The 27,019-nt window shown below is 44.6% G+C and overlaps 2 protein-coding genes and 1 long non-coding RNA gene across 7 annotated transcripts in view; 1 reads left to right on the forward strand and 2 right to left on the reverse strand.

The window, feature by feature from the left end:
- The window catches only part of BBS4 (Bardet-Biedl syndrome 4), a 46,290-nt gene extending 37,474 nt beyond the window's left edge, over positions 1-8,816 (forward strand). Inside the window, exons 9-16 of one of the 2 annotated variants that reach the window (XM_068555057.1) lie at positions 1,619-1,673; positions 2,667-2,735; positions 3,715-3,867; positions 3,960-4,131; positions 5,759-5,828; positions 6,451-6,592; positions 7,147-7,348; positions 7,896-8,816. In XM_068555057.1, coding sequence (XP_068411158.1) covers positions 1,619-1,673; positions 2,667-2,735; positions 3,715-3,867; positions 3,960-4,131; positions 5,759-5,828; positions 6,451-6,592; positions 7,147-7,348; positions 7,896-8,005 — 973 coding nt within the window. In that variant the 3' untranslated portion in view covers positions 8,006-8,816. The remainder of the gene's footprint in view (positions 1-1,618; positions 1,674-2,666; positions 2,736-3,714; positions 3,868-3,959; positions 4,132-5,758; positions 5,829-6,450; positions 6,593-7,146; positions 7,349-7,895) is intronic. The other variant, XM_068555063.1, reaches the window with a different exon arrangement.
- LOC137771569 (uncharacterized) lies at positions 8,279-15,861 on the reverse strand. Of its 2 annotated transcripts, XR_011075387.1 has the most exons (4): positions 15,752-15,861; positions 14,780-14,824; positions 14,392-14,431; positions 8,394-8,488 (listed from the first exon to the last, which is right to left on the reverse strand). It is a non-coding gene; the product is annotated as an uncharacterized lncRNA (long non-coding RNA). The 2 variants fall into 2 exon arrangements; XR_011075386.1 differs by lacking the exon at positions 14,392-14,431 and having other exon boundaries at positions 8,279-8,488.
- Positions 15,862-16,702: 841 nt separating this feature from the next.
- ADPGK (ADP dependent glucokinase) overlaps positions 16,703-27,019 on the reverse strand; it is a 28,067-nt gene continuing 17,750 nt past the window's right edge. For 2 of the 3 annotated variants that reach the window (XM_068555084.1, XM_068555101.1), the window contains exons 4-7: positions 26,309-26,429; positions 21,667-21,863; positions 20,946-21,044; positions 16,703-18,303 (exon numbers count right to left, since the gene is read on the reverse strand). In XM_068555084.1, coding sequence (XP_068411185.1) covers positions 17,752-18,303; positions 20,946-21,044; positions 21,667-21,863; positions 26,309-26,429 — 969 coding nt within the window. In that variant the 3' untranslated portion in view covers positions 16,703-17,751. The remainder of the gene's footprint in view (positions 18,304-20,945; positions 21,045-21,666; positions 21,864-26,308; positions 26,430-27,019) is intronic. The other variant, XM_068555092.1, reaches the window with a different exon arrangement.

The raw sequence follows: 27,019 nt of genomic DNA on the forward strand, positions 1-27,019 counted from the left end.
TTTCCCAGTGTGGTGTTCTGCGTTTCTTTTCTAGGGACACATGCTATCTTGTCTTTTCTGTCTGGGGTCTTGTCGTGTTTGTTTTAAGTGGGATAGCTGTAGCAAAATGCTTTAGTGTCTCATTTGTTTGGTCAGTTAATAGAATGCCTCATCTGTGGTTTAAGGCCACAAAGTCTATTATTCCTGGTAATTAGACTTTGAACTAAACTTAGATTTCTATTAATTTGTTAATTACCTTTGTCTTCTACCATGATAGTAACTTTTCTGGTTATATTAGTCACAACACTGCTTTTGGAATTTTCTTCAACCATATTTTATATCTGAAAAGACATAAAAATCCTTTGGTTTGTTAAGCTACAAAAGAGACTTCTGTCATCAAGAGGCTACGTTTATATGGACAAGTAGGAAGGAGGCCATGTAGCATATGTTAAAGTCTCTTTGGTGCTGGGTGGAAGCTTTGATCCCTGACCCCTGCATTCTATAAGTTGGCTCTTTGAGCTTATTAGCTCACATAAATTACATTAGCTCACACATTCTTCTAGTGGCTGGTCAAGGACTTAAGTCACTGAAATTCTCAAAGGAGAAAAGAGGTCAACTGAGCATTTGGAGCCTCACTGAGATTATAGAAACCATTGTTTATGACCCGCAGCTTTGGAGAGAGTAGTCATGTTTTGGTGGGGGGATGGACACCCACCAGAATCATGGAAGTTACTTAGTTGCTTTGGGGGAGGAAGTGATCAGGATGGGTATTTGTGGCAGAAAGTGAAGGGCGAATACTCAGTTGAACTGAATAAGCTCTGTCTGGCCAGCTCAGGCCTCCCTGGGCTGGGGCTTTGGCCCCTGTGGTTCTGGTCTCCCCATTGGTAACCGGCACCCTACCTCATTGCTTAGAAACAGGGGACACTGTTCTTCACCTTCTGTCACTCTCACTGGTGCAGCTGCCTGCTGATCCCGTAGTCAGATCATGTGAGCGCAGTGTTGCTTTCGCTTTGTGACAAAGACAGATATCATCGAGGGATTGGAAAGGCAGATACTTAAGCCCGTGTTTACTCCACAAAGCCAACAGCTAATTCTTTCCTAGAGCGGGTATGTGTCTTCCTTCTTTAGTTTGGCTGTTCAGTATGGCTTTTTGTTTAATGTGGAGAGCAGAGCATTAGGGGCCTTGGGATCCTAAATTACACAGGAAATTATGCTGGCTGGCATTGAGTGCAGTGAGAACAGGAAAAAAAAAAAAATCTCACAAGAGGGAAAGGACTAAAACCGTGTGTGTTCTAGACTGATTTGGTTTATAGGGCATTATTCTTGAATTCTATCAGTGAATCAAGACAGTGGCACAAAATATTCCATAGGTTCTTTCTAAGGACTTTGGCCCTAAGAAAATGTCCTGCGAAAGGAGTCTGGGTTCCAAGTCCCATTCTTTCTTGCTGAGCTATCCTCCCTGTAGCTAGGGTTGAGGTGACCTACTTTTGAAGGGAATTCCCAAATCCCTTTGAGAGTTCCTACGGGGAGTGGGAGGCGCAGTGGTGTCTCAGGTAGTGCACAAGGGTGAGTTACTATGTGTGTATCTTAGTGTCTCTCTTACACATCTTGTTTCCCTCTGAGCATCTCTGTGTTGCAGGTTCTCACCAGAAAATACAGAACTTCTCACAACTTTAGGATTACTCTACCTCCAGGTAAGAGGAATTCTTTACTCATCCATGCCTTGACGTTAGAAGTGCTTTTGGGTTTGTATGTGTTGTGGTTTTCCTGCATTTTTACTTTAACACAACTTATGAAAGGTCATAAGAAGGACATGAACTTTACTCTCTGCATTTGATATTCTTTGTCTGCTAAAGGAATTAACTTAATTTTCAGCATTCAAATCAGAAGCAAATAAATCTGTTTGAGCCTAGTGCAATTATAATTCTTATCCAACCAAGGCAAGAACACATATGAGAAACAACTGGGGTCAAAGGGGCTGGCATTTTGTGGTGGGAGGAGAAGCTGTGGTACCGCTAGGGCTTTGGGGCAAAGGCCATTTCTGTTGTTCCTTCTTCCCAGCCACGTCCTCTAGAAAAGAGAGAAGGCAAAGCATTGTCTAGAATAAAAAGTCTCCTCTCCCCTCCACATTCCTGAGTGTGGGTGGGATTCTCTTGGCCCCATCGCTGTTCTGTGTCTGCCTGAGGCCCCAGGGATCCCTCAGGGCTTCTCCCTGCCCCACACACCCTGTCGACGACGCCCCAGGTTGCCCGCTTAGCAGATCCTGCCTCCAGCCCTGCCTCTGTGGTGGCCTTTTCATCTGTTTCATTTTTCTTTCAAAGGAGCTTAACCCTGGGCCTTCCTGGGCTTTGGCCTGGGAGGCTGGCCCCAGGGGAGATGTGGTGAATCAGCCCATTTCCTGCCAAGAGGCCTTGGCGTGGAACAGCACTAGTGTGGCAGAGGCGGTTCCTGGCAAACAGCTACCTTGACCTTATCAGGGGACAAATCAACAAAATAGGAGGGAAAACAAACGTGGGGATCTTAATTTTCTTTTTTAAGAATCCGGTATCTGTAGTTCTTTTTCTGTCAGAAGAACCCGGAAAAGTCAGGGTGTGTCTGATGAGGGGGTGGTTGGCCAGTCTCCTTAACTACCGTCCCGCCCCCACCCCCACCCCGATGTAATTCTCTGGCTTTTGCTTTTTCCCAAGCTCGGCATTTACCAGAAGGCATTTGAACATCTTGGAAATGCACTGACTTACGACCCCACCAACTACAAGGTATTGCAGGCTGTCAAACCCCAGAGCCTTCACACAGACGGTCCCACCACTCCTAGAGGTGATCTGGCCCTAGAAAGCGTTCTGTGTATCTGAGAAAGTACTTTTTCCTTAGAAAAGTTATAAATAAACGTGGCTCTCATTTGAAAATACTGTAAAGTGTCAGTGTTCTGCTTCTTATCTTCTAAAAGAGCACATTTGTTATATTGGGCCTGTTAACTTATGCAGAAAGCAAAACTGTAGTGCTGGTAAAGTTTTATATGTTACTTAGGAAATTGGCAGAGCCTCTATAACTACTGTCAGAAATAAATCTGCTGAAATGACTTGATTCCTGATGAATCTGAGATTACAACTCTTGTCCAGATACGACTTCGGGGAGGAGGAGATCATCATGTAGATATGTATCATTGAGGGAGATGCAGCAAAACCGGCTGTTTGTTAACAGTACAGACTCAGTCCGACCTTGGAAGTCGTATTAGCCTGACTTAGCACCCCACCTTAACCCTTTTCCTTAGAGACATGAAAAGCTTGACCAGTGAAGCCTAAGGCTGACTCACCCTCTGCCCTGTGGCAGAAGGAGCTGCACCTTTAGTGGCCAAGGACAGGTGCACCTGAGTTGTCTAGAGCACTTGGTGTACCAAGTAGGGGCTGTAGGGAACGGGTTAAAGGTGCTTTTTACTTACAGGGCCCTGATACTCTGAAATAGTGGCTCCCCTGGCCACCAGTAGGAAAAAAAATAAGCTGGGTAAAGTCAGTGACTTTTCTGTATTATGCCAAAGAGAGCCCGTGTGGGGTGCGGGAGTGTCCCTCATGAGCGTTTGTTCCAATAGCTTGGATACAGTATATGGGTCCCTGGGAGAAGCTTTTCAGTCCCACCAGTGCTGACGCGCCTGCGGAGTATCTAGACTCAGGAAGCCTACTTCACCGCGACAGCCTTTTGGGAATGACTGAATTACCAACTTTCCACATCCCATGTTTTCAGGCCATCTTGGCAGCAGGCAGCATGATGCAGACCCATGGGGACTTTGATGTTGCCCTCACCAAATACAGAGTTGTAGCCTGTGCTGTTCCAGAAAGTCCTCCACTCTGGAATAACATTGGAATGTGTTTCTTTGGCAAGAAGAAATACGTGGCAGTGAGTGTCTCCTCATTTTCCTGGTTTGTGTTCAGTTACTGGTTCTGCCAGCTTGCCCCAGCCTCTCACCGAGTGCCCGCTCTCTCCTCTAGGCTATCAGCTGCCTGAAACGAGCCAACTACTTGGCACCCTTCGATTGGAAGATTCTGTATAATTTGGGCCTTGTCCACTTGACTATGCAGCAGTATGCATCAGCCTTCCATTTTCTCAGTGCAGCCATCAACTTCCAGCCAAAGATGGGGGAGCTCTACATGCTCTTGGCTGGTAAGATACATTTGTGTGAAGAACCCCTTTCGCAGTCTGTACTCAGGGAAAAATGAATTAGAATCATAGGAGGCCAGTGGTTAAATGTCCCATAGAAGGCATTCCCTTGCAGATCCCATAGGAATCTGGATTACTGTCCTAGAGTTTGAAGAAATATGAAAGAAAAAGATGACAGAGCACCTTGTTGCTTCTCACTTAGGGGAATTTCACTCAGTAGACCAGCAGGTTCAATCAGGTTCGTCTCTAGTTCATCTTTTAACAGTGGTTTTCCCGTGACAGTTCATGTATTGAATCCAGCCAAGCTCCAGTTATCATCAGGTGTTAAGATCTTGGGCTTTAGGTGGGGTCCTGCCTCTACTACTTACCAGCTATACCTCATAGGGTTGATGAGAGGATTACATGATTAGACACAATGAATGTTAACTACTGGTTTTGTTGTCATTATATAATTAGTCTATTGCTGTTGCTAGTACAATATAAAAGTACTGACTAAATATTCTTTCTGGGGGATATATCTCCTTATACTGAAGTTACAAAATGTATACCTAAAAGCAGTTTCCATGTTCTCATTGACAGTAGTCTTCAGGTGTCTTTTTGGTTTTTGTTTGTTTGTTTGGTGTTTTTGGTCATTACTGTGAGGTTCTGATTTATAAGAGGAAGGTTGCAAAAGCAAATTGAGTGGTGGTTATTTGGGGGCTGTCTGACTATAAAGATACCCCAGTCATAATGGGATACAGGAATGTGAACAAATAGCTGTACCGTAGGGCATAAGCAGCAATTGTAACTTCACAAAGCAGAGATGGTCTTCACACTGAGTTGTGAAAGATAAGCTGGAATTCAGTAGTACAGAATGGCTGAGAAGTCCCTGAGTAAAGGCATGCAGCCATGAAACTGCAGGAGGTACCAGGCCATTAGTGGGCAATAGTGTTGTAGAACATGGTGGGAGATGAGTCAGGAGAGGTAGTCTGGCGTCAGAGTATGGAGGACCATTGAGTACAGCACAGGGACTGTACACTTGATCCCAGAGGCTCTGTTTTTCCCAACTGTGTTCCTAGATCTCCTCTTGTGTCTGGTAGAAGTAGATGAACAGTTGGGGAGGTGGAGCGGGCAGGGCTTCCAGAGCAGCTCTGCTGTTGTTTGTGTTAAAGGTCAGGCTTTCAGAAAATGCTGATTTAAAAAGGGAGAGTGTTCTGTTGCTAAACAAAAGTTTAAAGGTCCGGTTATGGGTGCTGGAGTGAGCATGTGAGCATTCCTGAGTAGGCTGGTGACGCGGTCAGATTCGTCTCAGTCAGCGAGATACCTGGCAGCCTGCGCTGTGGCAAGCGGGACAGTGCCCTTGGGGAACAAAACGGAAGGCCTGACACGACTAAACCAGGGCAGTGTCAGCAAAGAAGCTGTAAAAAATGGAATTCACGGAACCCGGCTGCTGACTGACTGTGGAGAGGGGACCGTTGAACAAGATGATAGCCGGAATCCAAGCTGAGTGGCTGCGCAGACGGTGGTGCCAGGAGCTGGGCGGGCACAGCAGGAGTTAGGTTTGGCGGCTGAACGAACCGCCGTCTTGAAACATTCCCTGTGTTTTCTCCGCCGGGCTCTTCAGCCACCACACTCACTTTCTCTGTTGCAGTGGCTCTGACCAATCTGGAAGATACAGAGAACGCCAGGAGAGCCTACGCAGAAGCAGTCCGCCTGGATAAGTAAGCCGCCCCGTCGGGAATGCTGCTGGGAGGGCTGGACGCTGCAGAGCCGCGAGGTGGCGCCACGGCCCCGGCGTTGCCGAGCCCACCCAGCTGCTTGCTCCCTGTGCCTCTGTGCACAGCGGGCCTCCGTGCGAAGGACGTGGCTCCTGAGGACAAAGTGGCTCAGCAGGACCCAACGCTGACTCTGAGAAAACGTTTCCAGCCCTTAGTAGTAAGGAGGCCAGAGGAAGTGAGAGCTGTCAGTGGGCTTGGGTTGTTGATAGCTGTGGGCTCGCTGGAATGTCACATGGGACTCTGGGCTCAGTTTAATTTAAGATACACTTGACTCTCCTGGGATTTATTCCACTGGCCTCTGTTAGGCAGCAGGGTAGGGACCTGTTTTTCGTCTCTTTTGAGGGCCGAGATGTCAGGCTTGGTCCCAGTACCTGCTTTGCTGGTTGGGCAGTTAATTCCCTGATTCTTCTCCAAAGGTCCACACAACACGTGTGTAACCCCACCTTGCTGTGGAGTGGAGCTGTCTGTACTTAGCCAGTTTTGTTTTTGTGCAGTGAGAAGGATCTCTGAATGACCATGTGTTGCAAAGCCCCAGCTCCATAAGAATCCCTGTCTGTTTGCACAGGTGTAACCCTTTGGTAAACCTGAACTATGCTGTGCTGCTGTACAACCAGGGAGAGGAGAGGGGCGCCCTGGCCCAGTACCGGGAGATGGAGAAGAAAGTCAACCTACTCAAGGACAGTAGCTCTCTGGAATTTGACCCAGAGGTAAGTCTTAGCTCCTAGGAGTCATAAGCAAGCTGTCACGAGACTTTTGAATCAAGCCCAAATAGCCCAAATGTAAGGTATTATATAGGCTCATGCCTGTTTTGGCTTTGACGTTCCTAGTGGCATGAATTCTTCAATTAAGAACAGCTTGAGAAGAAACTTTCCTGGAAGAAAATAGTAAGAGGAAATTCAGGCTTACTGAGTTATATCTATTATTGATAGACCTCAGCTCAAATGAGTTGTATTATGTCTCTTTGTAGCTTCCTCCCATTCTCCTCACATAGGAAAGGCAAGAATTTAGTCCAACAATGCACCAAACTTGAATTGTTGGGTTTGAGAGCCTTTAAAGAACTCCCTTGCCATCCACTCAGGGCAATGTGGCCTCTGCTGTTTGAGAATGATTTCTTTGCAGTTAAGTGTTTCCTCCCTCAAATGCTAGTACAGCAGACACTATTTCAGCTAATCACCACCTGCCTGCTGAAGACCTGGGATGAGGCTTGTCTCTGCCGGTCAGACCTGACTCTTTTTTTTTTTCCTTCCCACTTGGGCACAAGATGGTGGAGATGGCCCAGAAGTTGGGGGCTGCTCTCCAGGTCGGGGAGGCACTGGTCTGGACTAAACCAGTTAAAGATCCCAAATCAAAGCAGCGGACCACTTCAACCAGTAAAGCCGCCAGTTTCCAGCAGCCTCTGGGTTCTAATCAAGCTCTAGGACAGGCAATGTCTTCAGCAGCCGCACATAGGAAGCTCCCCTCAGGTAGGAAGCTACACACAGCTACATGAAGACCTATGGGTACAAGCCACATGTGCCTGCAAAGAGATTACAGCTTTGAATGAGGCTTGTGCTTTTCAGACTCAGGACACATCCAATGTAGTGCTGCCTAGAAGGGGAAAAAAGCCCAAGGGTGGCCAAACTGTCACTTGTTTCCTTAAGGCAATTTGTGTAAAAGGTAACAGCTACTGGCAGGCTTAGCTGGATGTCGGTACACTGGGTCTTTACAATACTCAGGTTTAGAAATACATTGCAGCACCTTTCGTTATGTAGTCTCGCTTTAATTCTCACTGCCTTATCATAAGTCAGCATGGTGCAAGTAATTAAACATTTCTTTTATAAGGTCATTGAAGGCAGACCTGACTGTTACTTTATTTCTTCAGTTGTGGTCTTCCTTCACAGCTGCCCAGATACGCCACAGTCCCACTAGTCTCAGAAGATACGGGGTTTCTTCTTGAAACTTGACAGTGAAAATATTGATTTCTTCTGGAACCATGGAACTGAGAATTCAAGCTGTTTGTTTTGTTACTAGGTGCCGGAGGAACATCCCAGCTCACAAAGCCACCATCTCTTCCTCTGGAGCCAGAGCCCACTGTGGAAGCACAACCAACTGAAGCATCAGCACAAATAACAGAAAAATAGGTGTAGGATGAACCCAGAGTTGGGGTTTCTTTGGCGAGGATGTTCCAGATTAGGAAAGGTCCCATGACACAGGCAGCACGGAGGCCAGCACGTTCCCTGGGCATCATGAACTAGAACGCAGAACGTGCTATGATGATCACGAGGAGCCTGAGGCCTACGCAGTCCCCTGCTGCCCCGTCAGCTAGGAAGGAGAGAGAAGATGGCCCAGACAGGTTCCCTAAGAATTGAGAGCAAGGCTTCGGCTCTATGTATGTAGTGCCAAGAGCCAGCAGGGCATGTGATGCTGTCTGCGTTGGAGAGGACTTTCTCTCCTGGCTGGCTGACCCCTTCCTCTGTGGAAGGAAAGTCTGAGACAGACCTCTGCGCAGTAGTCCTGTCATGACAAAGCCTTGTCTGTCTTAGCTGAGCTGATCCTTGGGCTGTGTGGTATAGCAGCCACTGAAGCAAACACAAATCTTGGATTAATAATCCAGCTCTAATAGTCTAAATTTAAAAGAAAAAAAAATAATGATGAAACAAGCTCTTTAAATTGAGGCCCAGCCTATTGAGTATCCCAGCTGCACTTGCCCAAGAGCATCCAGAACAAGTCCCTATGTCTTGTTCTTGAGAGGTCAGAGTGTAGAGCCAGATCATGTCAGTATGAAAAGAAGTAGAGATGAAGGGCTGGTCTGGTATCAGCACCAAGGATTTAAAAAAAAAGGAAGAGCTGCTTAACTGAGGAATTTTTATTTGACAGTCAATGATACCACTGACCAGATGTTATCAATACATTATATATACTTTTCAGAATAAAGATTATGTATCATCCCTTTGGGGAAAGTTGTCATTCAGGTATAAAAATGAGGGATCACAATGAAAACTTTTTAAAAGAACCTTGTACCTGCCCAGTCTTTGGGGTTTGTGGATTTGCAGTCTCTCATTCACTCTGTTGAGAAAGGAGCTATTCTAATTCCTAGTATGGGAGTTGCTCATGTCATCACAGAAAAATTACATGACAATTAGAAAAATGAGACCAAGTACACAGTTACAGATACAGACGTGGTTTTAGATGGCTCAAATTAGAGGCAGGAAAGTGGAAGTATGAATTAGCAATGGGAAAAGTGTTCTTCTTACTCAATAATATTAGTACAAAATGAAGTAAAATTTTGGAGTGTATGATTACAATGATCATTTTGTTCTTAAGGAAAAAAATCCCTATTGTTTGATAACAGAGAGGAGCTCACAATGGACCAATCCTCCCACAGACAACAAATATAAACCAGTGGGTAAATGTAAAATATCATCTTGGTTTAATTAAAAAAAAATACACATAACGGTTCCAAGTAAAAATTATAACATTATATGTGAGGTTTAATATGTATAACTAAAGGACAAGGGGGTATATGGAAACATGGTTGAAAGGTTTTTATATTTCACATGATATGGTTAAAAAAAACTAATCCTAAATAGTTTGTGAAAAGTTAAGGCTGCATATTCTAATCCCTAGAGTAACCATTAAAAAGATGCAAAGAAGCATAGCTGTTGGGTTGGCCAAAAAGTTTTTTTTTTTTCCTGTAAGAAAGATGGCTCTAGTAGCCCTTAGTTGTCTTTAACTTCATTCAAAACAATTTTGTTTGTTAGATTGTACTGTGACAGCTGTCATACCAGTGCGCAAGTAAAAAAAACTTATCATCAAAATTGAGTTTTCTGTGTAGCCATTTTAATGTAGAAGATGGAAGAAAAAAAGCATTTTTGGCATCTTATGCTTGTTATTTCGAGAAAGGTAAAAACGCAACTGAAACACAAAAAAAGATTTGTGCAGTGGATGGAGAAGGTGCTGTGACGGATCAAACGTGCCAAAAGTGGTTTGCCAAGTTTCGTGCTGGAGATTTCTCGCTGGACGATGCTCCACGGTCGGGTAGACCAGTTGAACTTGACAGCGATCAAATCGAAACAATAACTGAGAACAATCAACGTTATACCACGCGGAGATAGCTGACATACTCAGAATATCCAAATCAAGCACTGAAAATCATTTGCGCCAGCTTGGTTATGTTCATTGCTTTGATGTTTGTTTGGGTTCCACGTAAATTAATTAAGCAGAAAAAACCTTGACCGTATTTCTGCATGCAATTCTCTATGTAAACATAATGAAAACATTCCGCTTTTAAAACAAGTCGTGACAGGGCGATGATGAAAAGTGGATATTGTACGATGTGGAATGGAAGAGATCGTGAGGCAAGCGAAATGAACCACCACCAACCACACCGAAGGCTGGTCTTCATCCAAAGAAGGTGATGTTGTGGGATTGGAAGGGAGTCCTCTATTACGAGCTCCTTCCGGAAAAACCCAAGCGATTAATCCCAAGTACTGCTCCCAATTAGACCAACTGAAAGCAGCACTCAACGAAAAGCGTCCAGAATTAGTGAACAGAAAATGCATAATCTTCCATCAGGATAACGTAAGACTGCATGTTTCTTTGATGACCAGGCAAAAACCGTTACAGCTTGGCTGGGAAGTTCTGATTCATCCGCTGTGTTCACCAGACATTGCACCTTCGGATTTCCATTTACTTCGGTCTTTAATTTAATTAAATTTAATTCTCTTAATGGAAGAAATTTCAATTCCCTGGAAGACTGTAAAAGGCACCTGGAACAGTTCTTTACTCAAAAAGATAAGTTTTGGGAAGATGGAATTATGAACTTGCCTGAAAAACGGCAGAAGGTAGTGGAAGAAAACGGTGACTACGTTGTTCAATAAAGCTCTTGGTGAAAATGAAAAATGCATCTTTTTACTTAAAAACCAAAGGAACTTTTTGGCCAACCCAATAAAAAGACAGTAGAGAGGGGGGGGAAAAACAGATGGAACGAGGAGAAAATAAATAGCAAAATGTTAAATGTAAATCCAGTCATGTCAATAATTACATTAAAATGTAATTAGACTTAAAAATGTAAGTGGACTAAACATTTCAGTTAAAAAGCACAGAAAGGATAAAAAAAAGCCTAGTACTATATTAATGTTAGATAAAGGAGACTTCAAAACAAGGGGTGTTACCAGAAATAAAGGGCATTTCATAATGATAAACAGTCAATTCAGTAGAAAATCATAAATATGTACGCAACTAACATTACTTCACAGTACATCAAGTAAAAATTGATAGAATTAAATCCACGATCATAGTTGGATATGTTGTTAGCACTTTTTCTTTCAGCAACTGATAGAATTAATTAGACAAAAAGTGTAAAAGGACATATTGGCATGCTTGTCAATTTCTGTTGACATTTATCGAACACTACAAGCAGTAACTGTAGAAAATACATTCTTTGCAACTGCACATAATACATTTAGCAAGACAGACCAAATACTGGGCCATAAAATAAGTCTCAGGGGCTTCCCTGGTGGCACAGTGGTTGAGAATCTGCCTGCCAATGCAGGGGACACAGGTTCGAGCCCTGGTCTGGGAGGATCCCGCGTGCCGCGGAGCAACTAGGCCCGTGAGCCACAATTACTGAGCCTGCGCATCTGGAGCCTGTGCTCCGCAACAAGAGAGGCTGCAATAGTGAGAGGCCCACGCACCGTGATGAAGAGTGGCCCCCACTTGCCGCAACTAGAGAAAGCCCTCGCACAGAAACGAAGACCCAACACAGCCATAAATAAATAAATAAATAAAATTTAAAAAAAAAGTCTCAAAAGTCAACAGATTGAAATTTACAGAACATGTTCTCTATACACAATGAAATTGTATTAGAAATAATATCTAGAAAACCTACATATTTGGAAATTAAACACACATACTTGTAATAAGGAAGAAATCAAAAGAGAAATTAGGAAATACTTTGAACTGAATGATGAAAACAAAATTTGTAGGATTCAGTTAAGAGCTGTGCTTACAAGGAAACTTACTTAGAGCTATAAATGCTTCTATTAGAACAAATGAAAGGTAGAAAATCACTGATAAAGGTTTCTACCTTAAGCTAAAACAAGAGCAAAATAAACCCAAAGTACAGAAACTATTAAAGAAAAATCTAAGAAGCCAAAAGTTCTATGAAAAAACACACACGCACAAAAACTGACAAATCCCTAACTAAACTGATGAAGGGAAAAAAGAGACAAATTACCAACATCAGGAATGAAAGCAGGGATAGCACTACAGGTCCTATACGACATGGAAAAGATAAAGGAATGTTATGAAAAATTTTATGACAATAAAACAACTTGAATGCAATAGACAAAATCTTTGAAAAATGCAACATACCCAAACTGAAACAAGATGAAATGTAAAGGCTTTATAGGTCCTATCAAAGGAATTGAATCTATAAATCAAAAGCTACCCTAAGCAAACTCTTGGCTCAGATGATTTCACCAGTGAATTCTATTAAATCCAGTCTTACAAAAATTTTTAAAAAACAGGAGCAAGAACTTCCCATTATGCCATGAAGAAAATGAAAATCAATCTACAGACTGAGAATATATTCAAGGAGAATATATTCACAAAATACATCTGACAAAGGACTTATATCCAGAAAATATAAAAAACTCCTACAACTCAATAATAAAAAAACTAATAACCCAAACAACAACATACACGAACCAAATGAAAAAAAATGGGCAAAAAATTTGGACACCTCACGAAGATATATGAATGGCCAGTAAGCACGTGAAAACGTTCTTTGTCCATCGTCAAGGAAATGCAAAATAAAACCACAATGAAATACCACTATGTACACATCAAAATGGCTAAAATTAAACACTGACAACTCTAAATACTGGCAAGAACAAGAAGCAACCGAACTGTCATGCATCATTGGTGGGAGTGTAAAATGGGCCATCCACTTTGGAGAAAGGTCTGTCACTTATCTCATGATATACATTCATCCCAGCAATTCTACTCCCATGTATTTTACCCAAGAGGAAGGAAAATGCCCACACAGACTTGTCGATTACAACATTATTCATAAAAGCCCCAAACGGAAACACCGTATTCACAGTGGAATACTACTTAGCCACAAAAAGCAACAAGCTACATGCAACAACATAATCTCAAAAACATTATGCTGAACGAAAAGGGTTTTTACGGCTACAGTAATTAAAACAGTATGGTACTGGCACAAAAACATGAATATAGATCAATGGACCAGGATAGAAGGCCCAGAAATAAACCCATGCACTTATGGTCAATTAATCTATGACAAAGGAGGCAAGAATATACAATGGAGAAAAGACAGTCTCTTCGATAAGTGGTGCTGGGAAAACTGGACAGCTACATGTGAAAGAGTGAAATTAGAACATTCTCTAACACAAACAAAAATAAACTCAAAATGGGTAAAGACCTAAATGTAAGACTGGATACTATAAAACTCCTAGAGGAAAACGTAAGCAGAACACTCTTCGACATAAATTGCAGCAGTATCTTTTCGGATCTGTCTCCTAGAGTAATGGAAATAAAAATAAACAAATGGGACCTAATTAAACTTCAAAGGTTCCGCACAGCAAAGGAAACCATAAACAGAATGAAAAGACAACCTACAGAATGGGAGAAAGTATTTGCAAATGATGCAACTGACAAGGGGTTAATTTCCAAAATATACAAACATCTCATAACAGCTCAATATAAAAAAAAAACCCCAAACAACCCAATCAAAAAATGGGCAAAAGATCTAAAAAAGACATTTTTCCAAACAAGACATACAGATGGCCAAAAGGCATGTGAAAAGATGCTCAACATCGCTAATTAGAAAAATTCAAATCAAAACTACAATGAGGTATCACCTAACAACAGTCAAAATGGCCAACATCAAAAAGTCTACAAATAACAAACGCTGGAGAGGGTGTGCAGAAAAAGGAACCCTCCTACACTGTTGGTGGGAATGTAAATTGGTACAGCCACTATGGAGAACAGTATGGAGGTTCCTTAAAAAACTAAAAGTAGAGCTACCATATGATCCTGCAATCCCACTCCTGGGCATATATCCAGAGAAAACCATAATTTGAAAAGGTACATGCACCTCAGTGTTCATTGCAGCATGATGTACAATAGCCAAGATACAGAAGCAACCTAAATGTCCATCGACAGATGAATGGATAATGAAGATGTGGTACATATACACAATGGAATATTACTCAGCCATTAAAAAGAATGAAATAATGCCATTTGCAGCAACATGGATGGACCTAGAGATTATCATACTAAGTGAAGCAAGCCAGACAAAGACAAATATATGATACCGCTTATATGGGGAATCTAAAAAACTGATACAAATGAACTTATTTACAAAACAGAAAGACTCACAAACATAGAAAACAAACTTATGGTTACCAAAGGGGAAGGGGGGGGGAGATAAATTAGGAGTTTGGGATTAAAATATACACACTACTAAATATAAAATAGATAATCAACAAGGACCTACTGTATGGCACAGGGAACTCTACTCAGTATTCTGTAATAACCTATAATGGAAGAGAATGTATCACTCTGCTGTATACCTGAAACGAACACAACATTGTAAATTTCAACAAAAATTTTTAAAAAAATCAGTGAGGAAACAAAAAATAAAGAAAAGAGCTTTATACAAAAGGACTAAATACTGTATGATTCCATATCTATGAAGTTCCAGAACAGGCAAAACTAATTTATGGTGAAAAAGATTATAGTGGGTGCTTCAGGGGTCTGGGGTTGAGGGTGAGGCTGAGGATAACTTGGAAGTGGCCTGAGGGACCTATCTGAGAGGATGGAAACATTCTGTATCTGGATGGGCACTTGGGTTAGATTAGGTATATACATTTCTCAAAACTTACCAAATGGACTTAAAATTTGTAGTTTCACTGTTTGAAAATCTTTACCTAAAAAAAGACCAAAAAATAAAATGTTAAATTATCATTGTGGTAGCTTTTCAATGATTTTCAGTAGTCCTAAAGAGACCCAGAAAATTGCCTGTTCAGTTTAGTAATAGTAACTGACAATTATTAAACTTTTATATACATGCCACATACTGTGCTAATACTTTGCTCCGCATTCCTCTTTCATTAAGAACCCTACGAAGGTAAGGACCATTACTAGCCCTGTTTTAGGGATGAGGAAAAATGAGGCTCAGGAAAGGTACCTTGTCCAATGTCATACAATACTCACCACCTCAAACCCTGTACAGAATTTGGATTTCTTCTGCTGATGAATAATTACCTCTGCCCCACTCAAACTTGACAGAGTAAGAGAATAAAATGCAAACTGAATCTGTGCAATAAATATTACTGAGTTTTGGCTGAATTCTTATCTTCTGACAGTGTTTTGTGTGCTGCAGCTTTTCCCTGGGTGTTAAATCAATTTCAAGGGAATTCAAGAGTGAGTGTTAGAACATTTTTAGGAAGGATCATTTTTCACCGGGCACCCTTTCTAGTCCAGGGGATTTTCAAGCTTTTCTTCTTCATATAAAATCATACATGGAAATCTCTGTAAAATATAGTTCAAAGCAAAAGGGCCTGAAGCTCCACCTCTTGTTTCTCCTGCCTTTCCAACTCACTTCTGGCTCCACCTGTCTGTCCTGGGTGATACAGCCCAGTTAATCTTAGTTCCAAAGCTTAGCCTACTTCTCAACAAGGTGGGACGTTCACAGAGGGGTGCATGTATATTCGTATCTACACACACACATTCAGGAATACAGAAAGTTTTACAAAACAATACTTAAAATAATTATCCCCATAATGTATGATGCACTTTGATACTTTCTATAAACACCAAGTTGATTTAGTAATGATTAATCGTTCAAAACCCACCTTTTGAAAAACACTGCTCTGAGGTACGTGCTGCCCACGTCTCCTGAACGTCTTCCTCGACATCACCAGTGAAAACTGGAGAAATGTTGAGAATATGCTAAGGACAGGGGCTGCCTGTAAGAAAAAGGTCACATGGAGAACACTGCTGCTTAGGTTTAGAACGTAAGTGATGAGTTATTCTAACTCTTCTTGGGAAAATAGAAATCTCACTTAAGCTTTTCTAAAAATAGACTAGAAGGTGGTTTAATTACTTTTAATTGAGCTTCAAGGCAGACTGATGAGGTAGCAGCCGGAGATTTTAATAAGCTACTTGCTTTGAATTTCAAGCTGCATAATTCTCTAGGCTTAAGTTGTCTTTGAAGGAGTAATCAAGCCTTTCCTTCTCATGCAAGGCAGGGGGGAAGGTCATTTTAAATGGAGAACTTGAGGTAGCTTTGAGATTCCAGAAGCTGCTGCTGTGAGCCCAGCGTGAATGATTACCTGTGACCTAAGCTGGCCTGCCACCAGATGACACGTGTCTATACTGCTCTTTGAACACACTAAGAAGGCTCACCACACTCTTTCCAACTGCTGGGTCATACTGGCTTGACTACTTGATACTAGTATCTTCTGTCACTTTATTTTTTTAATTTTTTTGGCCGCACCGCACAGCATGTGGGATCTTAGTTCCCAGACCAGGGATCAAACCTGTGCCTCCTGCATTGGAAGCACGGAGTCTTAACCACCGGATAGCCAGGGAAGTCCCTCTTCTGTCACTTTAAACCAGAGGACAGACCTACAGCTCAGACTCAGTGTGAGGGGCTGCCTAACCTACTGATGGGGAAGACAAGATAATCAAACACCTCAAGAGCAGAGGAACATGTAAGTCACAAGTCAAGATCAAAATGATTTACATTTTATATGGCTCCACAGTCGTGGTAGAAATGAAATCAATCACAAACAGATTTAGGATTCCTGAAATGTAAATTGTTTTTAATATTTAAAAGCACGCTGAAGTCTCCTTGATTTATAAAAAATAAATACATAACATGACATTTATTCATGATCCTGGGACTCTTATGAGGTCAAACTCTTTAATGGATGTGATGTGTCAATGTAAAACACACATGATCTGTTATACACCCAGAAGCATATTCCAGTTGTAAAATGCCTTCAAGGATCAGAAAGAACATAGATCAGTCTCCTACTGCAGAAAGCACGTCCAGAGCTGGGCAATGAGGTTGGGCCCAGGCACAGGAGCCTCTGACCAGCCAGCCTACAGTTAAGGAGCCAGGGCAGGAAGGCACAGCCCTTCAGCTCACAGCGCCACCCTGCAAGCCAGCCAGGCTCCTGAACTGCAGAGTGACTGGCTCCCTCAAGGGAACCACGAGGCTCCCAGCCTCTGCTGTGTCTCTGAAGCACAGGAGGGCCTGTTTTGTCCTTACTTGTGGCTCTGCCCTAAGTTTGAGAGCAGAAGACTGACAAGGTGTGCTCATTAAATTTTTTCATTAGAACACTGAATGGAAATCATGATCCTGCCATGGGCGCTGAGCTGAGAGAATGCGAGAACTCACACTGCACTTTACCAGAGACAGGGGAGCGGATGAGTGAGCATGCGCTTCCGAGGTGGGCAAGGAGGAGTGCTTTCTCCAAACCGACATGCTCTCGAGGGTAAAGAGGTCAGGCCTAAAATACTTGAAGAAGGGGTCTGGGAATCAAGTTTTTACCCCTGTAACACACAACATAAAAAAACAAACAAACAAAAAACAAGAAGAAAAATCCAGTCTTGTTAGTAAATAGCTGAACTTTGATTAAAACCTGAAATGTTTCTGTGTAATCGTCAACTGGCTGGAATGTATCTGGTACAGTTTAATCTGCTGTTGTTTCTTTGGCTGTCTTTCAATTAGATCTAGAAACGGTTTTGACACTCTCAATTCTGTTTCCCAAACCACTTAATTTCTGTCATTCTTAGGTTGGCTAGTTTTCCTCCTTCAGAAAAATGACCCACAACAATCTTCCTACTAGTGAGGGTGTACTTCTGAATAAAAGAGTCCTTCGGCTGAAATGGCATCTCCGAGGCCCACAGTTCGAACAGGATCTTTACACACCAACACTGGTGTGAAGTGGAAGGACACTCCCTCCCTGTGCCATTTGACCACTGGCTCGTTTGGGTTTAACATGACCCTGGAGCCGGCCTCCGAACGGGAGGTCATGAACTCGCGGGGCGCCTTCAGAGACACTCGGCGGGTGTCTATGGTTTCTGTCGCGCAGGCCTGCGTCCCGGCCACGCGAGCTCCTGCAGCCACGGCCGCCAGCTGGTTGGCCCAGTGTCCATCCACAGTTGCCAGGATGTGGTAGGCCAGCGTGTGGAAGTGGATCCTGGTGAGGTCTGAGGCTCTGCTTTCACTCTTCCCATGTTCCTTCAAGATCCAAAAGAGGATGTCGCTGACCACGCCCACATCAGGAACACCGGTCCAGGAAGAGAGGGAAGAGTGAGGTCCAGATGCCGACTGGCTGAGAAATAACAGCTCCTGTTCATTCAGCCCAAGGGAAGTCACGGCAGAAAAGACCTGCTAACAAAAACAAAATGCGGGTCTTTTTCTGATGGACATCTAGCTCCTAAGTATCCTAGGACACAGCCAACGACTAATGTCAGGGAAGGCAGGTAGGGCCGGCATCTTTCTTCTTTACCACAAGACTCCCTGCCCCTGAAGTCTGCAGGGGGACGTGACAGATCAAGGTCCCTGTTTTGGCTATTACACCTCTATCTCCACGCTCATCATCACTTGCGGTAAACTGGAAAGTTGCAGTAACTCTGTATTAGAGCCAGTCTTCTGTTTATATGCTGGGAGACAAAGGCAGAGGTGTACGCTCTGTATTGCTTTCCACGGTGCCCAGTTTTTGCCTCTGCACACACAGCAGAGGCTCTCACCACTGACGGAGCCTGACTCTCGGTTCCTGAATGTCAGCAGGTGTCACACCAGTACAGTGGAGAAGCCCACAGGCAGGGTTGTAAGGGTTCCTCGCACACAACACCAAGAAGCAAGGAGAGTGGCTTCACGTCTGATCTAAGCTTTCTAGGCAGGTGTGGGTTAGGAAGACTGAATTTATTAATAACACTGTGTGTGAAAGGGCACCAAACAAGAGCCATGGTTTTCTATCTTGAGGGGTACCACTATGTCCACCTTACTATCTTTCTTACTTAGCACTTCCTTCCTTAGAGCCGGGGACCTGCATATGGTGAATGTTTGTGCAAGAGAGATGAGCCCTGTGGGTATGTAGGGGTGTGTGTGCACGTGCATATATTTTTAAAAAAATCAAGGGCCTGGGAATTCCCTGGCGGTCCAGTGTTTAGGACCCCACGCTTTCACTGCCGAGGGCGTGGGTTCAATCCCTGGTCTGGGAACTAAGATCCCGCAAGCTGCGTGGTGTGGCAAAAAAAAAAAAAAAAAAAAAAAAATCAAGGGCCTGTCCCTTTGCTAACGTAACACCACTTCCGTTTACTGCATGTTCTGTGTTAGACATTGAGCTACTGGCTCTATTTCATTCACTTCTTACTGTAACGCTCTGAGGGAAGGAGGTATTGCCTCCATCTTACAGATAAGGGTACCGAGGCTTAGAAAGGTTAAGTAGACAGTTACACAGAAAATGAAATAAGAATGGCTTTTTAAAGAAGTGAAAAAATAACCTCAAAAAGAGAAATACGAGAATAAAAATTATACCGAATGGGACTTCCCTGGCAGTCCAGCAGTTAAGACTCCACGTTTCCACTGCAGGGAGTGCGGGTTCGATCCCTGGTCAGGGAACTAAGACCCCACATGCTGCAAGTTGTGACCAAAAAGTAAAAAAAAAAAGATACTGAAAAACACCAGGAGTGAACCCTAATGTAAACGATGGACTCTGCGTGATGATGACATGTGAATGTAGGCTCACTGACTGTTGCAAACGCCCCACTCTGGGGCAGGGGATGTTGATGGGGGAGGCTCTGGGTGTGGAGGGCAGGGGCTACATGGGGCTCTACATTCTGCTCACCTGTGCTGTGAGCCTAAAACTGCCCTAAAAAGTAGTCTATTAAAAAAAATTATTCTGAAATACCACTTTTTACCTGTCAGATTGGCAAGAAAGCATGTTTTTAATCACATTCCAGTGGCAAGGATATGAGGAAACAAGCACTTGTAGAGAATTCTAGTGAAAAGTAAACTGGTACAGTGCTCATGGATGAGAATACTGCAATATCAAACTTACAAATGCTTTTTGTGCCCCAATCTAGCAATTCTACTTCTGAGAACTTATCATACACATGTACCTGCTCATGGGCAAAATAAACTCATGTACAAAGTTACTTGCTGCAGCGCTGTATGGTACAGCAAAGGGCAGAGAGCCAAATGCCCAGCTTTGGTTGGAGTTAAAGACACGGGATGCACCACACGCTTCTTCTAACCACGTGATGACAAAGAGGAGATCTCCAAAACGCATCCAGTGAAAAAAAGCAAAGTGTACAACAGTGTATGCAGTATGCTATGCTATCTTTGGAGGTAAAAAAGGATGAAAAAATAAGGCTATATTCCCATATTTGCTTATATACGTACACAATAACTCTGGAGGGATCAGGTGAAACTAGTAAAGAGGTTACTAACAGTGGATACAGGGGGCAGGAGGAAGCGAGACTTCACCGTGTATCTTTTAATATTCTTTGAGTTTTGAACCACATGAATATATTACCCATTAAAGAGGTTAAATAACAATAAAATGAAAGGTTAACTAACCTGCCTAAGTTCACAAAGCTAGCGAGCGGCAAAGCTGGCATTCCAACCCTGGTTTCCAAAGTCCGTGCTCTTAAGCGTCACACTCTTGGATTTATCTGATCATTGCTACTGTCCAAAGGCTGAACACCTCAGGGCCTGATGGTGAGGGAGTGAAGCATCCCCCCAAACTTCCTTTCTCTGAACTTCTTGAAGTTCAACTGAAAGCATCCAAGTTGGGCTTTCAGTTTTCTCCTTTGAGTTCTGCTGCAAAAGGCATTCACTTCCAACTTCCCCATTCCAGAAGGAGAAACACGCCCCAAGAACCCATCAGTAACACCGCCATATTCCTAATCTAGTAGGAGATCCTGTTCCAGCACAGTCCTGGCTCCTGGACTTGGATCTCATGGACCCAGGTCTGAGTGAGACAACACCCACACCTCCGTGACCCCCGCGTGCTGCCCGTGGGTTACCTGATGCACAATGCTGCTCATGAGCTCCCTGTTGGTCATGCTGGCCAGCTCCAGGTGAACTGGAATACCCGTGGGGATGTCAGAAATGGACGTCATGACCTGCAGAGACAAGAGGAGAGCACTGCCATCAGAAACAGAAGGAAGTCAGGCAAGAGGGAAGGAACAGATCCCGAGAGGCAGTGCATCCTCATGAAAGCTCCCGGCCACGTGGGCGGCCACAGACACTGTGGACAAGGGAGGCTTTTCCCACCAGGGAAAACCAGGCTCTGCAGAGAGGCACTGGGGTTAAGGACTCAGAGCGCACAAGGAACTGCCCCTGCACGTTCACGCAGCCAGCCTCTTCCTGGGGACCTAAACCGAGCAGTCAGCTTCAACTGCTGTGTGAATCTGCAGCACAGCTGATGTCAATGAGATGATACAGAAAACATAAAGGACACAAACTACAAACACTGCAGTTTGCAGCCACGTTCAGTTTAGCACGGGAAGCAGAGGCTCAGGCAAGACGATGTTCTGATCTGTCCTACGCAAGATGCTGCCCGTGCCTGAGAGGACCCCATGAGGAGCCTCGCTGGAGCGGGAGGCAGGCTTCTCGGCTGCCACGACACGTCCCGGGAGGCCAGGACCCAGGGCAAGGCAGCGCAAGCTGCAGAGGCCAAGGGAGGCAGGGATCTGAAGGAAAACACTAGCTGCAATCTGTGAAATTCCGTAACAGTGCTATTACCTCCAAGAGTCTCTTCCTCTGGAACTCCTTGCTTTGTCCCTCCATCATGTGCAATCCAGAGAGGACCACCAGGTCTGGCTGAAACTCCTCCAGGCTAGACACAAACACCTCCAGCATATTCATGGCCCCGTTGGAGAGGTCGTGGGAGAAGATGAATCGGTTGGCATGGGGAGCTTTTAACTGGCCCCACTCCTCCCCTAGAAAAGCCCAGTCAACACAATGGGAAGAAAAGGAAGAGGCTTTAAGTCTCCTAGCTGTGCGGGGGCTGGCGGGGGCCTCACTGGAGCCTTGGCTCTGGGCAGGCTGGCCTCTGGCTGAAGGGACCCTGGCTGCCATGGCCTAGGGGAAGCATGGTGCCGCAGCCAGGAGGATGGTGGTCAGAAAGAAACAAACCCAAAACCCCAACCCCAGCCCCACAAAAACACAGAAACACAGCACGGGTGCTGTGTGCCTTTGTCAAGGAGCTGGCAAGTAGCTCCCCTTGAGTCCCAGGGAAGCTCTCCTGTCCAAACACAGGGCGCCCGTGTCCCCCCCAGTCGCAGAGCACAACTTCCAAACACCGGTGCACAGTGGGCACCATGCAGGTCCCCGAATGTAGGACATGCTGCCTTTCCCAAAGCACCTTCCACCTCACAATAACGCCCCAGCACCTGTCATTTAGCTGGGACCTAAGGAGGCTGGAATGACTGCACCTCCTCCTCCCTGCCGCCCACTGGTGGTTCCTGGGTACTTGATCCGGAAGCTAAGAGTATCTGGCTGCTCTAGCCTCCCGTGAGCGAGCTGCTTGGGAATAACAATTGGAATAATGAATAATGAATAAAAGACTAAGTTCAAGTGTTACTACCTCCCGAAAGGGTTGCCAACCGCTCCAGCCTGAGGTGCACTCTCGCTGCTTTGAGGGTCCACAGAGATTTTCCTTTACTTGGTTTGGTGATTCATCACTTTGCTTTGAGTCCTCTCTTCTACTATGTTAACCAGTACTCAAACCTGTGTCATTACTTCACTTTTCGCAGGTTTGTGCCCCATCCCACCCAACACCGTACGTCCCTGATTCCCACAGCCTGGTCACAGTCCCCTGCACAGAGTGCCCACTCAGCGTTCACTAATCTGATTCAAGCAGAGGGAGGCCAGACCCTCCCCGGTGGCGTCTTGGGCGGGGGGAGGAGCTGGGAGTCTGTGTGCAGCTACAGGAGTGCCCCTCGGCACCGGCCAGGAGGCCACATCTCGGGTGGAACCTAGTTTTTAATGTGCAGGTGGCAGGGCCCCACCCCTGGAGACCCGGATGTGCAGTCAGGTGGGGAACTACCAACTGAGAGCCCCCAGCTGCCAAGCACTTGAGGGGAGTGCGCTAGTGCCCGAGTCCTAGGGGAGGGGGGCAGTGGGGGCTGGAGAGGCCTCCCCAAGCTCACTCGGTGCCATCCCATGCGCATCCCACATTCCTCTCCTTAAAGTCTTGAAAATCTCAAAACTCAGCCTGAGGCAGTGCCTTAGAGGCCACGTTCCCCGAGCACCAGGAGGAGCAGTCACCCCCAGCCTGGCGCGCTGCCCGAGACTGGGGGGGGCAAGGATTTGTGACCTAGGGTTACACAGCTCTCCCTCCACGCAAAGGACCGGTCCCATTTACAAAATCAAAGTCCATATGCTGAAACCTAGTCTTCCGTTGGTTTTATCATTTACTGGTTATTCCTTCAGAAAATTTTTCCCCACGGCAGCCACCCCAGCAGAGGGTCTCCTCACGCTGCCGGCTGATGTGCCCCGGGTCAGTGCCCTGCTTCCTGCTTCCTGCTTCCTCCGCTGGGCCTCTGCCAACAGCAGCCCCGCCTCCCTGCAGAGTGCGCGTGGGGGGAGGGGCGGGGCTGACTCTAGAGCGGGTGTCAAGGCGGGGAAAACCCATCCTTCCTTTGCTCTGAGTTAGTTCACCTTTACCGAATCCATTCCTCTGAAAAACACTTCATACGTGGGTCATTTGTATAACAGGAAAGAAAACATCACCTATTTCCTAAAACCTGATGCAATGGTTATACTTGTTAAAACACCATGTTCCTTTCTTAACTCCTGGCCCATGCTTTATTATTTGTCCAAAGAAAATACCCAATGGTGATCCACAGAGCTGACAGCAGCATTCCAACTCTGCTTCATCTCTGAAGGCCCAACGCAGGGACGGCCTCCCCCAGGAAGCCTTTCCGAACTCTGCCACCTCCAAGCAGACTCGATTACAGTACCTCCTTCCCTGGGCCACCACTGGGCCTTACTATAGGGCTTGGCACGTAACTGTGCAATCATTTATTCAAGACTCCACCTCCTGTAGGGAAATGTGGACTGAGGGTAGGGCCTGTGTCTTCTTCTATCATCATATTTCTACTGCTTCACACCACACGCAGCATATAGCCACGTGACCGAATCAGCAAAAGAACGCACGAGGAAGAGAACAGAACGATGACTCCAATGTCCATGACACAAAAGATGCGGGTATGAATTCTAAACGAACACTTCCCCAACTAACAAGACGCTGTACAATGGGAAAAACACACAACATGAGTGTTCTCCACGAGGAGAGACCTGGAACTGCCACTCAGAGTGAAACTGCGAAGAAGCGCTATCTAACTCAACCTAGGAGAGAAGAGCCACATGGCATTCAAAACAAATTAATTTCCTCAGGGAAAAAGTGAGAGAGGCAAAAATAAACAGGCTTCCGCAAGGCAAAGACAAGGAGGGATGTGAGAGCTGTTCGTTGGCGGTTTCCACAGGACGCAGGACTGACTGATGGAGCGGCCCGAAAAGCAAAATGACTGAAACGTAGACAGGGTGAGCCCGTAATAATATTCAACGCCCCTCTTTTCTCACTAAGCTTTGAATTTATTCCCTTAAGTGATCCCTTCTCTCAATTTATGATCTTGCCCTTCAGTCAGTAAGTCAGCAAAACCTATGCAATGACTCACTGGATCCCCAGCCCAAAGCCTGAAAATAAGCTTCTCTGGAAAGGTCTGGTAGGAGAGAAGGAAAAAAAAGTTGACAAATCCCCTCTGGGAATTTATTCATTTAGGTTAGAGAGAAGCAGCGGATGGATTTCTGTTAAGAGAGCTGACCTGAGGGCTGCTAGACTAGGTTTCCTCCAGGGGCCGATGAAAATGTAACTTTACCTAAAGTTGAATGGAAGGCCACTGCTTTGTACTAAGAAATAAGGCATTGAAAAGAAAAACTGAAATGGGAAGCTTGTAAACCCAAGGATGGAGACAATCTCCTTTCAAGATAAGCTGTGCTGTCTTCTGAACCACATACAAGGCACAGCTGTCAAATACAACAGCAAAGTCTTGGTGAAGAAACTAGTCTCTCTACTCTGTAGTCACCAGGGAAAATGACAGGCACGGGGACCAGAAAGGTCCCAAGTTCATGATGTGAGCGCCAGCAGAGCGGACGTGAGACGAATCTGGAACTGGCAGCGGCAGCAGCGCCTCAAAGGCATACCTTCAGCTCTTCTAGATCCTTCCAGTCAACAGACTTGCTCACGCCTTTCATTTGAGCAGCTCGCTCCATACCACTACCTTCAGGCAGTAAGAGCCATCATTCTGATTTCCCACTGAGAGAAACTCAAAAACTGTGCAAATGGGAACTGCTCACTCCAACATCTTGTCTCTAATATTCTGACCCTGCCCTTCCTAACTCCCTCATTCTAGTAAGCACCCAAAAGAGAACCAGAAACAAGAAACAATTCTTTTTTTTTTTGTACTTGGCGGAAGGCATAATTTTTAAGATGCACTATATTTTGTGTCTTATATTAAAGTCAATTACTCTAGTAGGTGAGGTTCTCTTAATCGTCTGACTTGGAAGCAGTTCACTGATGCATATTAAGCAAGTACTGCTTTAAGGTACCAATTAGTCTGTTTAGATGCTTGAATCTTTAACGTGAATTAATAATGTGTTGAATCAGAAATTCAAGAGTCTGAGTTTTGAGCAGGGAAAATACACGGAATCAAATAAACAAAATTAGAATACGTTCAGGTATTTAGGATTCTCTCAGAAATCAGATCTGTAGTCTGTATAACACACAAAATCTACTGGGGGTGGGTAGGGTGGGATGGGGTGGATTTGGAGTTATAAACATTGGAACATTATGTAATGGGAAATAATATGTGTTGTTACATACAAAACACTGCCACTTACGCACCCAAGGGAAAATAAAATGCTTCACAGGAAGTTTGCCAGAGGCCTGGTATTAACCCTAAGCAGCTTGGAACAGCTGGCCAGAAAGCGCTAGGGCAGAACCCAGCACAGAGCTCAGCCGATGTTACCTGCCCTTCTCTCTTCTTAGTAATAAAGAAAAACTTTAAATATATGTGTTTAACACATTTTCATTTTTATTCAAGATGCTTGCTTTCCTACAGCCTGGTATCTCTTGGGTTCAGATCAATTACATTTGCAGACCTGGGAATTTTCTTCAGTGCTGTAATACTCTATATCACTCTCCCTTGAGACAATGGTCAGTATCAACTCAGTAGAACCAGGGGCCAGGAAGCTTTTGGTAAGGCAAGAACAGGATCCTGCCAATTTACAAAGATAAATGTCTAGCACAGTGATACCCCCCATCTGACAACACACAGCCCTCTGACCAGGTTTACACCATTACTTACTCATTTCCTCTTACCTGCCTGATACTCTAAAATGAGGTGGAACTCATCCACTTCCTGCAGTGACTCTGGTGGAACAAATACATTGTCATCAAGAAGTTCATGCAGCTTTGGACCAACCGGACCACAAAGAAGAACCTGGAGACAAGCAATACGAAGTCTATCAGGAGATCTGTCCCTCGTCCCATGGAATCTGTTCAGTAAGGTACATCCAGAAATTCTATGCATTTCAACAAAACACTGGATTCCAAATCCAATTTTGAAAGCTTTTGGTTTGGAGGTACAGACTAGAAGGGCTACTACCAGGGCCTGGGGGCTATAGACACAACGTACCCAGAAATGAGAGGCTGACAAAAGACCCACGTCACACATGTTACACAGGTACCTATGCTGCTGCTGAATCCCATGCACCCTATTAGGGACTGAATGTGTCTGGCCTCCCCATCCCCACCCCAAGTTCCCATGTCGAAGTCTAATTGCCAATGTGATGATATCTGGATAGGGTTTTCAGGAGGTAAATGAGGTCATATGGGTGGGTTCCTAATTCAGTAGGATTGGTGGCCTTATAAGAAAAGGAAAAGAGAGAGAGAGATCTCTCTCTCCACCACACCTGTTAAAGAAAGGCCATGTGAGGACACACAAGTCGGTGGCTGTCTGCAAGCCAGAAAGAGAGCTCTCATCAGAAACCAAACCCTGCTGGAACTGTGATCTTGGGTTTTCCAGCCTCC

Source organism: Eschrichtius robustus, chromosome 1, assembly GCF_028021215.1.
Source record: "Eschrichtius robustus isolate mEscRob2 chromosome 1, mEscRob2.pri, whole genome shotgun sequence".
Taxonomy (NCBI): Eukaryota; Metazoa; Chordata; class Mammalia; order Artiodactyla; family Eschrichtiidae; genus Eschrichtius; species Eschrichtius robustus.